General features: G+C 36.7%; 2 protein-coding genes across 5 annotated transcripts in view; both read right to left on the reverse strand.

The window, feature by feature from the left end:
• Positions 1 to 767: 767 nt before the first annotated feature.
• On the reverse strand, positions 768 to 4,938 carry LOC145671959 (uncharacterized). The gene is made up of 2 exons (XM_081741153.1): positions 4,725 to 4,938; positions 768 to 2,430 (listed from the first exon to the last, which is right to left on the reverse strand). The coding sequence occupies exons 1-2, from the start codon at positions 4,930 to 4,932 to the stop codon at positions 1,454 to 1,456; spliced, it is 1,185 nt and encodes a 394-aa protein (XP_081597279.1). The 5' UTR covers positions 4,933 to 4,938; the 3' UTR covers positions 768 to 1,453.
• A 5,966-nt stretch (positions 4,939 to 10,904) lies between these two features.
• Positions 10,905 to 12,650, reverse strand: part of LOC145671370 (DNA ligase 3-like) — a 965,078-nt gene continuing 963,332 nt past the window's right edge. For all 4 annotated transcript variants that reach the window (XM_081740441.1, XM_081740438.1, XM_081740439.1 and 1 more), the window contains exon 24: positions 10,905 to 11,112. In XM_081740441.1, the coding sequence (XP_081596567.1) occupies positions 10,996 to 11,112 (117 nt within the window). In that variant the 3' untranslated portion in view covers positions 10,905 to 10,995. The remainder of the gene's footprint in view (positions 11,113 to 12,650) is intronic.

Raw genomic sequence — 12,650 nt, forward strand, 5'->3', positions numbered from 1 at the left:
ATGGAAAATAGAATTCTAGTTCCTCTCCTACCTGTTTAGTCCGGGTTTGGTATTCTTGACGAAATATTCTACACCACCGCCTCTTACCGAGCGGTTACACGGCGTTTACAAAAAATATTGAAATTCTTCTTTGAATCCGGGCGATTGAGCTGCACCACCACCATGGCTTACGTCGACCACTCACCCCTGACGTATGAATTTTGCTCTCACAACTGTAGCTTCATCGTCCATTGAGCACAGCAAAACACTCTCTGTATGCACAGACTGCCCAAAGACATCAAAGGTATCAATTATTTTGTGTTGTAACCTTTAAATACTTCTATTTTTCACGTTTTTTATGGACGGCGATAATCGTACATCCATCACTAAACACCGCTTCTGGAAAAGACAATGACAATGGGAAGAAGATCCCTAATTGGAGGTTCATTGTGACGTAATTATACGATGATAGGAGTTTCTCTCAAGATCAAAGAAGCCGTAAAATCTCAACCACACCTGTGATTGCGGAAGATCCAATCACAGATAATTTAGGTTAAACAAAGAGATGCTTCAAGAAGCTACTATGGCTGACTTTACAAATGAAAAATTTTAAAGAAGATTTTTGAAATAAAAATTTTGAATTCTTTCGAAGATCCTCTAAGCCAAAAATATGAATGAAAATTGACTGGAAAGGATTAAAAACGACCAGAAATTACCTTATTTCCTAAAATAATATTATATTTTAGCTAAATATACAAATAATTGTTCAATGTAAATATATTACCATATATTTCCCTTTAAATATACTAAAATCATTAGTTCAAGGAACTTAACGCAAATTTTGCGGTCTACTTCAAATCGAGTCATTGATTAATTATATATTAAAAATAAAATTTTAATAAATATTAAATTCATATATACACTGGTTGCCCAAAACTTCCGGGCCATGTTACATTATACGATGTATAAGGTAACAATATGAATATACTATACAGTAGTTACTTTAATTTCTGTGGGTTTTTGAAATTTCGGGAAAGTCAGCAGAGATGTGTGAGGATTGCAAATAAAAATAATAACTAATCTCATTTGGAAATCACTGTAGCTATTCGATATATTTCGATTAGTTTTGTTGGGGTTTTCACTTTGCCCAGGAACATCAAAAACACAGATAAACCTAAAACAGTTCATTTAAAGTGTGACCTTTGGGGATGGCAGATACATGAGTGTATTACATATGCAGTGCCCCCTGCATATTGCATAACCCAGCAGCTACATATACGCAATTATCAATATTCCCCAACGAGCGTATTTGTAAGCACGAATGGGGAGTTAGTAACTTAAAATCTCTTAGACGACGAATAACTCGTTCAATGTTTATTCTTAAGCTTGCAATTCTTTTAGTTTCCTTACAATTTTCTTTAGTAAAAACGTTGTTAGCAGGAAGACTTGGAGGCCGTACAAGTTTGCAATTTTTTTAAGCTAGTAAGGTTTCAATATGCTTGAAGCCTCTATCAGCCATTACGGTTGTCCCATCTCTCACATGGTTTAAGTACCCACTTTCTTCTAGAAGGATGGTATCTGATATTCTTCCACCATAACCTTTAGATACAAAATTGATTAACCCGTCCGGAGTTGCTGATATTAAATACTTTAAAGTATTACACTTCTTATATTCAGACCAAGTCAATGCTTGATGTACTGGATCTGATGGTTTTTCTATCTCGATTTCGAAGCAATCTATTATACTTTCTACATTTATGTATCGAGCCAGAAAAGAATGTGGAAGTTGTCGTTTTATCATTTCTGATGGCGGCCATATGATTAATTGTTTGAAATCATGTGCAACAACTGGCAAGTATTTTCTAAATAGAAAGTTTGCATATGAACGCGACACTCCAAAATCATCAGCCAATACTGCGAACGTATCATTTAATCGTATTTTTTTAAGAACAAGAAAGACAATATCTTTAGGAGATAATCTATGGGTAACATTTCCAATATCATGGGCTAATAAATCCACAACATATAAGTCTTTTTGTGAAATCCCTAAATACTGCATTGGGTTTCTCGTGAAAAGGGTGCGAGCTCTATTCAAACTGATTTCTTTCATATTTTGGTCTTGTTCTTCTTCACTGTTTTCGTAGTCCATTGATAAGTTATCATCCTTTTCCCATTCAGAACACACATCATTCTCGTGTAATTCACTAGAGCTGGAAGTGTAAACATCATCTACGTCTAAAACTGCGAACTTGACTGGAGACGAACTAGTATCTCTTAGCGGCTGCTTTATCGGTGAACATTTCACACTGTTTACTGTACCCAATGTTGCAGGTGTACACATTGTGCTTTTACTCAAATAACGAACAGGCTTGGCTTGCACAGCTATGTGACGAATATTCAGTTGGTTTATGGAAGCATCCTCTTTCTGTGTTTCTCGCGTTTCAAGAACATCTGCAAAATAGAAACAGATGACTATTAGTAGGCCAATAATATCAGCAAATAAATAGCTACTGAGGAAATGTGGAAACTAAGAACAAATTTGGAAACTCAGAAATGAAACCAGATAACTCTACTAAAAAGTATACAGAAGGCTGTTTCATCCTTATGGTACCAATTTGCAGTCACCACCAGAGGCGTTGTTTCGCGTCAGCATAGTGACGCACGCAGTACGGAGAAGCCAGACACTTGTGTACAAGCCGTGCAGAGGAGAGACGTGTGTGATCAGAATGCCGCCGAAAATCGACTTTTTTTTTTGGGAGGGCTACATCATAGCACTTTCTGATATAGGCTACAGCTATAGCGAATAAGAACACTACAAGAAGAAAGGTTTCACAGTGTCTGATAAGAGAATTAATACAGCCATCCATCGCAATGCAAACCCAGAGCAAACCATTGCCATGCATCGTCAAAAGGAGCAAAAGAAGCAACCGGCTCCACAACGCAGTCAAGACGTCATTGCCAAGGTTTACCAGTTTGTGACCCAGGAGATCCACCCACCCAACGTGACATAGCGAGGCGTGTTGGACGGTCAACTGCAACTGTACACCGAATCATACGCGACAATTTGGGACTCAGAAGTGCACACAAGCGGTGGGCCCATGTTCTGAAGCCAACGCACATCGCAGAACGGCGGGTGGCATGCAAAAGGCTGTATGAAGGTTACCTGGCAGGTGACAAATGGCGTTATGTGATCACATTCGATGAAGCATAGGTCTACTTGACAGGATCCCAGCAGATGCGTGCAATTTACTACCGCCGCAGTGATGGAACCGATCATGCAAGTGGGTTCGCTCCTGCAAGGAGAGTTTTCCAAAGGGATTTATGGTAGTGATTGGTTTCTGTGTAAAAGGAAAGCTTCGGATACACCGGGTGTCATCAAATGTCAACGTGAATGCAGCGCATTATATCGAGCCATGTACTGGAACACATCTATCGCCAACATGCCCCGGCTTTGTATGGCAATGACACTGACAGAGTGTTCATCCACCAGGATAAGGCCAGCAGCCATACTGCCAAACGAACGGTGGCCTACATGACACGTATGGAACAGAAGACAGGTGTAAAGGCTATCTCATTTCGAGACATCCCCTTCAAGTCACCAGATGCATCCTGTATGGACTTCTGTGCTTTCGGCCTCCTCAAACGGAACATCAATAAGCGTCGTCCGACCACACTTGGTGGCCTTTGGAAAGTGTGGTCGAGGAGGAGTGGGCGAAATTGGATCAGGCAGTGCTCAATAGAGGACTCCTTCAGTGGAAACTACGTGGCGTGCAATCGTTCACCAACGGGGCTCTCACATCGAACATGATCGCTGGTGGAAACGGGGTTTTACGCCCTAGGGCACGGGTCTGTACTTCACTGCCATAAGGCTGAAACAGCCTTCTGTACATGTCAACCACATTACTAAGTAAGAACGCTATTAAGTGGGTTTGAATATGCACCAAGTCTTGTTCTTATGAATATATTTTCAAAGTGAACTTACAATACTTCTTTATCTTACTTAAGAATGAGCTGCTCAACAACACACTGTCTTGAAGTGGGTACCTCAGCCTGTTCCTGTACAAGTACGAAGTCTGTAACGTCATACCCCTTGCTTCATCCATGTTGCATTACAGAGGAAAGCTGAAGTTGCCCACCAGACGTAAAGTCGGACATTTCAATGCAGCAGTGATTTTTGAATCAGCGAATTATAGTATTTTTTTTTTTTTACTTATTTGCCTGTTTTGCATACAAATGAGAATATTCTCGAGTACGCATACAGTTGTCAAAATTACAAAAAAATTACATATATGCTATTAAAAAACTTACAAATAGAGTAACACATACATAACTATGGCTTTTATAAGCTTACACATTCATAACATAATTAACAAAAAAACACTTATACATTGCCTTCAAAAAACTCATTTACCGAGTAGAAACACTTATCTACTAAAAACTCGTGAAGATCAGATTTAAACATAGAATATGTTTTGTTTTGCTTAAGAAAGTCAGGTAACTTATTGACAATTTTTGTACAGTTAATATATACGCTTTTTTGAAAAAAAAAAAAAAAAAAAAAAGAAGAATTTTTGGGGGGATAACATGCAAATTATTAACGAACCGAGTATTGTATTTATAGACGTTACTGTTTTCAATAATTAAGTGTTGAATTGAATTCATTACCGTGTATGTGAGTATGGTAAATAAAAACATCAAAAAGGTAAATAAATACGCGAAATTAATTAATATTCATAGCTTCTTACCTTGATCGTTATCATTGGTGGTTAATTCTACTTCACTAGATAAAGCTTCTTCAACAAGTCTAATTCTTTGCCTCTTTAATGACGCTCCTCTAGGTTTTAGAGAAAAGAGTGGTGTCCTGGGCTGGCAATCGAATATATGTGGCACAACATCACTTCTCATTTTAATAATCACATGTTTCATTAACTTATATCGTACGTAATTTTCCATATCTTCTTCCAACTGAAACAAAAAAATCGAAAACTTTCAATGTACAATTTTATTGAAAAACGTGTAAATATAATTTTTATACCATTATCCCAGTTTCTACCCCGATCGGGAACAGCAAACTGAAAATCCATATGGCAAGCAGACGAATTTTGAAATATGGTGAGTATCAGTTTCGGATTTTCAAGAAACATAAGTTGGGATAATAAGCTACAGAATCAATTCTTAGTGTCTTTCATTCAGAGTTATTAACTTACATTAAAAGATTGGTGAAAATTAAATTTGATCTCTACGCATTATTACATTAATACTGTACAAAATCGTTATGGTTAATGAAGAGGTTGAGGCTGATTTAAATGTATCATTACACTAACTTAGATTTTTTTTTTTTTTTTTAACATACTACTCAAAATGACACATTTCAGGTTTAATATTGTTTGGAAACTGGACCGATAGTCCACAAAATATTATGATCTTTTCTTTATATATACCTCACTAAATATTTATTAATCTGCAATATAAATATTTTGGGTTGGTTACTTTTGAACTATTTAGCTACACTAAAGTAATACCGAATCATAACCGGATTAACTATATAATTATGAATATCACACTTATTTTCTTTGGAGCGAAAGACTTGGTTCGATTTCCCGGTGGAAGCTCTTTTATTTTGGATTCTACGTTAAGCTGTGAAGCCACGTCTCATTCAGCCTTGCTCCTGAAAGGACCGTTAACTTACATCAAACCAAACCAAAATAAGTATACATTTCCAATTTGAAAGCGTGTAGCTTCCAACTTTCTTACTTAGAAATGTCATCGATATATCAACTTTGTGGTGGGCAGTTTAAAATGAAGTTGTATTAATCCTTAACAAATGTGAAAAATTTACTTTATTGTGTTACATAGTCCTAACAGGCCCGTATCCAGGGGCGTCTAGGGGGGCCGGGCCCTCCTAAAAGTTTTACAGTAGGCTTGCAAAATAAGTATAATATGGTGATGAACTATCATATGGTTGGATCCCCCCCTAAGTTTTGGGGCTGGCTACGGGCCTGAGTCCTAATAATGATTAAAGAAAAGTGAGGTAAACTTTCTTAATATTACTAATTACCCAATAAACTACTGTACACGATTTTTTCTTGAAATTGCAAAAGTTTAAAAGCCTCAGTTTTGAAAGTAAGTGACTTCTAACTCAACGGCAATATATTTCTGCACAGTATACAGAAGCTGTATTTTATGGTTACAAGTGAAGCGTTGCTAGTATGAAACCATGATAAGTGGTATTAAAATTTGTAAGATTGCCAAAAGCCACATGTTTTCACTACCCTCTCTTATGCGTATACCCACCGTCGCCAAAGCGCCTGCTCCCTTTGGACGCGGGCCCACTAGCTTCGCCCAGCTTGACTCCGTTAGATAGCGTTCGTGCTTTTTAGTGGCCACCTAGTACAGGTTGGTTTGTGTTTTTACACTAGTCTTTATGTGCCCCTAACCTAATGTAACGTAATCTAATTCAACTAAATATAATCAAATGCATTACATTTTGGTACTTCTTTTCGATTTTCAAATTGGTTCGGCGATATAGCACTAATGCCTGGCAACCCGTAAGGGGGAGTTCTCGTAAAGAGATACTGCACCCATGAATGCAACTCGTAGCCTAGAATTAAATCTAAGGCGCTGCAAGTAAATTCTATGGTGACATAATTGCACTTAAAGTATCAGGTATAGTTTCCACAGCACGTCATTAGCAGCCATAATATTAATCTGTTCAACTATTTGGTCATGCGCTAGGATATAACGTCCAGAAAGCTATAGGAAATAATTCGAAAAGCAAGACACAGACCAGAACGCTGTAGGGAATCGTTTAAAGCAAGAACATTTATTTATTTATTTTTAATTTGACAGGCTACCCTTAATCTTGAGCTATTACACATTATTTAAGTCTATTTCTGCCGCCTGTACATTGATCCTTATAAATACGTTGTAAGTTGACATATACTCAATTTCCTTGTAAATGTTCGAAATTGTGGTGCATTTGAAATTAATCTACTACTACGAAATTATATTTTAATAATTGAATAAATACTATAACTATACTTACATTGAAATGATCTTCACAAACAAAACACACAGTCTTTTTTCCGATGCTGTTTACATCACGTCGAACAGCTTTTATCCATGCCTGCCTTCGCTTTTCATCCTTTGGAACGGTGATGAAAAGTTTTTCCGGTGTTCTTATGGAGGTATTCGTACACAATGGTACTATACACCACTTATAGGACGTTTTTGATGTTTCCATGTTCTCTTCTCGTTTTCACTGCGATGGCATAAACATTTAAATCCAATCAGCAATAAATAGAATGACCAAACAAACCATATGTTATTTTCTATACCTTGCAAACAAACCACTCAACGTAAACTATATAACCTTCTTCTTCTACTACCGACTACAAACGTCATCAACATGGACGTCGTTGTTTTGAGCGCACTAGTTAGAGCCCAAACTTTAATCGCTATTTTGGGTTACTTAGCATGCACGCAGAGACGTAAGGAAGTGCTTTCCGTGATCAGCAATTGTAATAGTATTTTTCAGTATGATAAAAAGAAATCAGTGGAAATGTCCATTGCGTTCGCCACGTAATTTCATAACAAAATGACGCGCATCTATTTACTTTATTTTATAGTCCTCCCATATTCACTTTCTAATGATCAGCGACTGTTTCATCTAAATTCATACAATTATAGGCACTCATCTTAAGGTTTTTGATTTCATGATATAGAAGCAGGGCTTACTCTTAACCCCCGGAGCTCATTTAAGGAACAATTCGTCAGGAGAAAATAATATTTCACAATAACTCCACGTACATGACTGGCGAGGGTTCGTGTGGGTCCCTTCGCGATGAATCGAAGGAGCGCGGACCAAAACGAAGTCCTCGTCGCTACACGGTGGTACCTTCAACACCCTGACTCTTAGATATCTGTTTCGACTCGACGAAACTCTGCCGCCAGTAGCACACTAACGGCAATCCTTCGACATGTCGCTATATCGACGATCGACATTTACCGGCAAGTAGACCACTAGGTGTTGGCAACGTTTACGGCATGAAAAGACAACAGATGGAAATCGTGTAATCATCAGAGCTGCCAAATTATTAGAACAGAAATGGCGGACATTTCAAAAGCTGTGTTCTTTGTGGAATACTTTTTAAAAGGTAACCATTCCTCCTACTAAGAATAAATTGACACTAAACTACACTCGAATCAAATTTTTAGAATTAGAATTAGGAGTTAGCTTTCTGGTCTTTTGACATCTATGGCCATGTTAGGCCGTCACACATATGAGAGATGACGTCGCTTGGCGATCACAGTGCCCGGGGAATTGGGAAGAAAGAAAGAAATGAGAAAGGAAGAAAGCGGCCAATATTATGTTAGGTACCATTCTGGCATTTGCCTAATGTGAATGAGTAAAACGCAGGAAATACTTCAACTCAGGATGGGTCGTCTAAAAAGCAGTTACATCTTTTCGACCAAGTGTCTCCAGCGAGAATTGAATCCGGGATCGTTCGCACCAAACTACGCTATATGGGGCCACATATAAAGTTTTTTTTTTCATTATGACATTACCATGATGACAATAGCCAATGTTGTTACTTAGATATAGTGCATAATTATGATGGATCTTAAACTGATTTTTGTTTGATTATAATATCGTTCAAAGATAAGAAATTGATAGATCAAATGAAGCTGAACACAATGAGATGCTAGAGAGTGAATTCTGATGAGTAGTTTTCGAGAAAAAACTAATTTTTATAGCGCTAAGAGGTATATCGTTTGTTGTAAATAATAATAGTTTATACTCTGCTGGAATGCATTATTTATTTATTTATTTATTTATTACGTAGGTCTATATGCAAAAGAAAATGAAATGAAATGAAATGAAATCTTAAATTTTACGTCCCACGATTATGCCGGTTAGGCTAAAAGAGACGGTGCTGATACGAAATAAATGAAATGGTGGAATGAAGAACGTGAGAGGAAACGGTGAGAACCCCGAGAAAACCCACGAGCACGGTATTTGTCCACCACAAAGTCCACACGGCGCGAACTGGGATCGAACCAGGGACCCCAAGCACCGGAGGTGAACGCTCTACCACTGAGCCACCGCGACTCCTATATGTAAAAGAAATACACTATAAAATAGCAGATCGTATCTGTTGTATCCAGTGACACACACATTCCTAACAGTGAGACAAATTCTACCGGTAAACATGCCGGCCATAAAAATAAAATTACAATTGAGTGTAATCCTGATTTTGTGTAGGTGGCACTGAAGTAAAAAGCAAAGTAATTAGGCTACTGATGCACCTATGAACTGAAAAATAACTCTTCAGAACTTTTTGTTTCAAAATTTCGAAAAGTATGTTTACGAAATATAAAATTATTAAGTTTTCAAGAATAATAATACTTAAGAAGTATAGTTACTTTCGTACTAGTTATATTTATACAACAATTCTGTCCCCCCATCGTTCAAATTGCCATTGCTTGTCTGAACTGACAGTGTCCTAATCAATTAATATAACTTGATATACAGACAATTATCAAAATAATGGTTAATATGCCAAAGCTAATCTTTGTAAGTAAAACTGAATATTTGTGCAATGTGACTATCTTCTGTTAGTGCTGTGTTGAATGATAGCTAGCGATATGCAGGGCGAGTTGTATGGATTTGTGTGTTTTAAAAAAATTCAGACAGTGGTGATGAAAAATGGGAGACTTCTCCGATTTTGAAAAAAAAAAAGTTATGGTTGAATTTTTACCTGTACCAAGTGCATCTAAGATTGTCAGTTTGTTAAATACATCAATTTATCTAAACAGTCTACGTTCAAGAAACATATCATATCTGCACTATGAGCTTCATAATCTAAGATTGAGCATCGACAGAATCTTCAGGTGTGATAAGATTTCTCTTATACGAAATGCAAAATATCGTACGAAACATGAATATTGTTTCCACCATTATTTAAATAAAATAAAATAAATTTTAAAACCAGCTGAGAATGCTCCCAGAGCATTACCAGAACGAACTTCAAAAGAATTATTTTTTCTTATTAACTTCTATAGGCTTTATACCAATTGTTCTATGTACTTTATTATTATACTCATTAAACCATTCTTCTAATGTATCTAACCATTTATAATTTTCCTGAGTACGAACTTTTTTCCACGTGTTTTATTTAAGAGTTCTGTTAAAACGTTCTATGATATTTGTTTTTCGAAGACACATGCTCAAAATGGAGGGCTCGAAATTGAAAAATTCGCAAAAAAGCATCTCTATGACTTGCGGTTCCCGAGATATGGCTCCTTAAATCTCCCGAAATCCGAACTCTTTTGACCAATATCTGGGAAACGGTCGCCAGTTGGCCAGTGGGCACCGTTTACTATTTGGTTCTAAAATGTTCACCATCCTCTTAAATATTGATCAACACCAATATGACTCCTCTATGACTTATGGCTCCCAAGGTATGGCTCCTTAAATCTCCGGAAATCAGAACTTTTTTGGCTAATATCTCGGGAACGGTAAAAGTGAAGCGAAAAATTCCATCACTTTCTCTGATAGTCTTTAATGCTCTATCGAATGGAGGGTATAAAATTGAAAATTTCACAAACAACAGACAGACAGACACATCGAGACCTAGAGAATTCAGTAACGAACTTTTTAAGTTCGTTGAAAATACTGATTTCCTTTACATTCAGTAGTTGATCATCCACTTTAGATAATTTTGAAGCTTTAAATTTCCAGACCTGTGGCAGCTTACAGCTCTGAAAGGAAACTTTTTTCAACTTCCTACTTAAAATTTGTATTTTGCTTAATTGGTAGTAATTCAACATTTCACGGCGTTTGTTCCCATGAACTAAAATTACTCTTCACATAAAATTTTCAACCAGGTGTGGTAATGCGAAGAAAGAAATGAAAAATCGTATATATATCATTCTCAATTTTTATTCCAAATAATGATTATTACATCAATACATTATTTCGTACATTTGTCCATATTCTTCGTTGTGGCATCCTTAAGAGTGTCTTCGCCCTGGACGATATGCGCTGGTAACTTGTCTTTCCTGAAGTTTAATTGAGTCCCACAACCAAGCTATGTCTACTTTCACAGCTCGAGGATTCACATTTGGTAACTGATAAAATAAAAATAAAAATTTCGTAAAATTTTTGCTATGACATGTGATTTAATATTAAATAAAAACCTTTAAGAAAGATATTGTTAAAACTATTTATTGAAAAAATAGACTGAATAGGATTGTTTTCCGTAAAAAAAAAAAAAAAAAAAAAATCCTTGATCGAACGATCAGAATTATTGCTCAGATAAAAATCACTGGCAAACAATCTAATTCCGATCCAGAATTTCAATTTTTTTTTATTATTATTAATTGATAGCCATGCTCCTACTGGTTTAAATTTCAGGGTAAATAGTATCAGGCATTATATAATAAATATAATTTTTTGTATTTAGAACCAAGAAAATAGGGAATTTTCAATGTAAAATATGTTCTATATTAATTATAAATCATATTTTTAAAAACGAAAATTGGCAAATGCTAATGGAAAACAACTGAGAAATAGAAACACGAAACAAACTAAAAAGATAAGAAAGATTAGAGAAAAGGAATAAATAATGAAATTCTTTAATTTTTCTTCTCTTCTCTTTCCTTCCTACTACTTCTTCTATCTTATCTGATAAATCATTTAGCGGGAATTCTTACAGTGTACTATCTCTAGTGTGCGTAATTACATTCACATTACTCTCTCTTAAGTAATTTATTTATGTACATGAGGACATAAATGTTAACCGTAAACACTTTCTCTTAATCTTCATTCATCAGGTAAGGAGAAGAAGAAAGTAGAAAAGAAGTGTTACAGAAGACTGCGGTAACTCAGGAACACGAAGCCATACTGAGTACTAAATTATGTTTTTGTTTGACGTGGGTGATTCAGAAAATAATGCCTCCAAGCCCACTATTTGGCCAATACTACTGCTGAACTGTTTATCACTAATGCACTGATGTTTAAGCTACAGAAAGTCACTTGTTTCAACTCCTATCGCTTCTCGTTCCAGAGTAATCCATGACATCCAGTGATGACGTCCGGTTGAAACAGCGGGCTGGCATTGAATTTCTGACTGTGGAAGGTTGTGCGCCCAGGAACCGCCGCGACGAGTCGTGGATACATCATTACGACCCGGAAACGAAGCGACAGTCGATGGAGTACAGCCATAAGTCCTATCCTCCGCCGAAAACTTCAAAGTTGTCCCATCTGCTGGGAAAGTGTTGTTGACATTCTGTCTCATCCTGCCTATAGTCCGAATCTTGCGCCCTCCGACTTGTTGCTCTTCTCCAAACGTAAGGATCACGTTAAGGGTCAACGCTACAGTTGTGATGTGGAGGTTGAAGCAGCAGTTTGGCAATGGTGTCGCCAGCACCCACCACAATTCCTCGCCAACGGCATGAAAATCCTTACTTCGCGTTGCCCGTAATGAGGACTATGTTAAAAAATGATGCCACCATTTGTAGCAGACATTGCAAGCTTTCCACTGATATCTCTATCAGTGCTATCTGTCAAACACAAATAGATGTATCACCTTGGAGGCATTACTTTCTGAATCACCCTCATACTTTCATTTGTTGAAAATCGAAAAACAAAAAAACAAACAAAAATT

This window comes from Thermobia domestica, chromosome 15, assembly GCF_964235325.1.
Source record: "Thermobia domestica chromosome 15, izTheDome1.hap1.1, whole genome shotgun sequence".
In the NCBI taxonomy this organism is placed as follows: Eukaryota; Metazoa; Arthropoda; class Insecta; order Zygentoma; family Lepismatidae; genus Thermobia; species Thermobia domestica.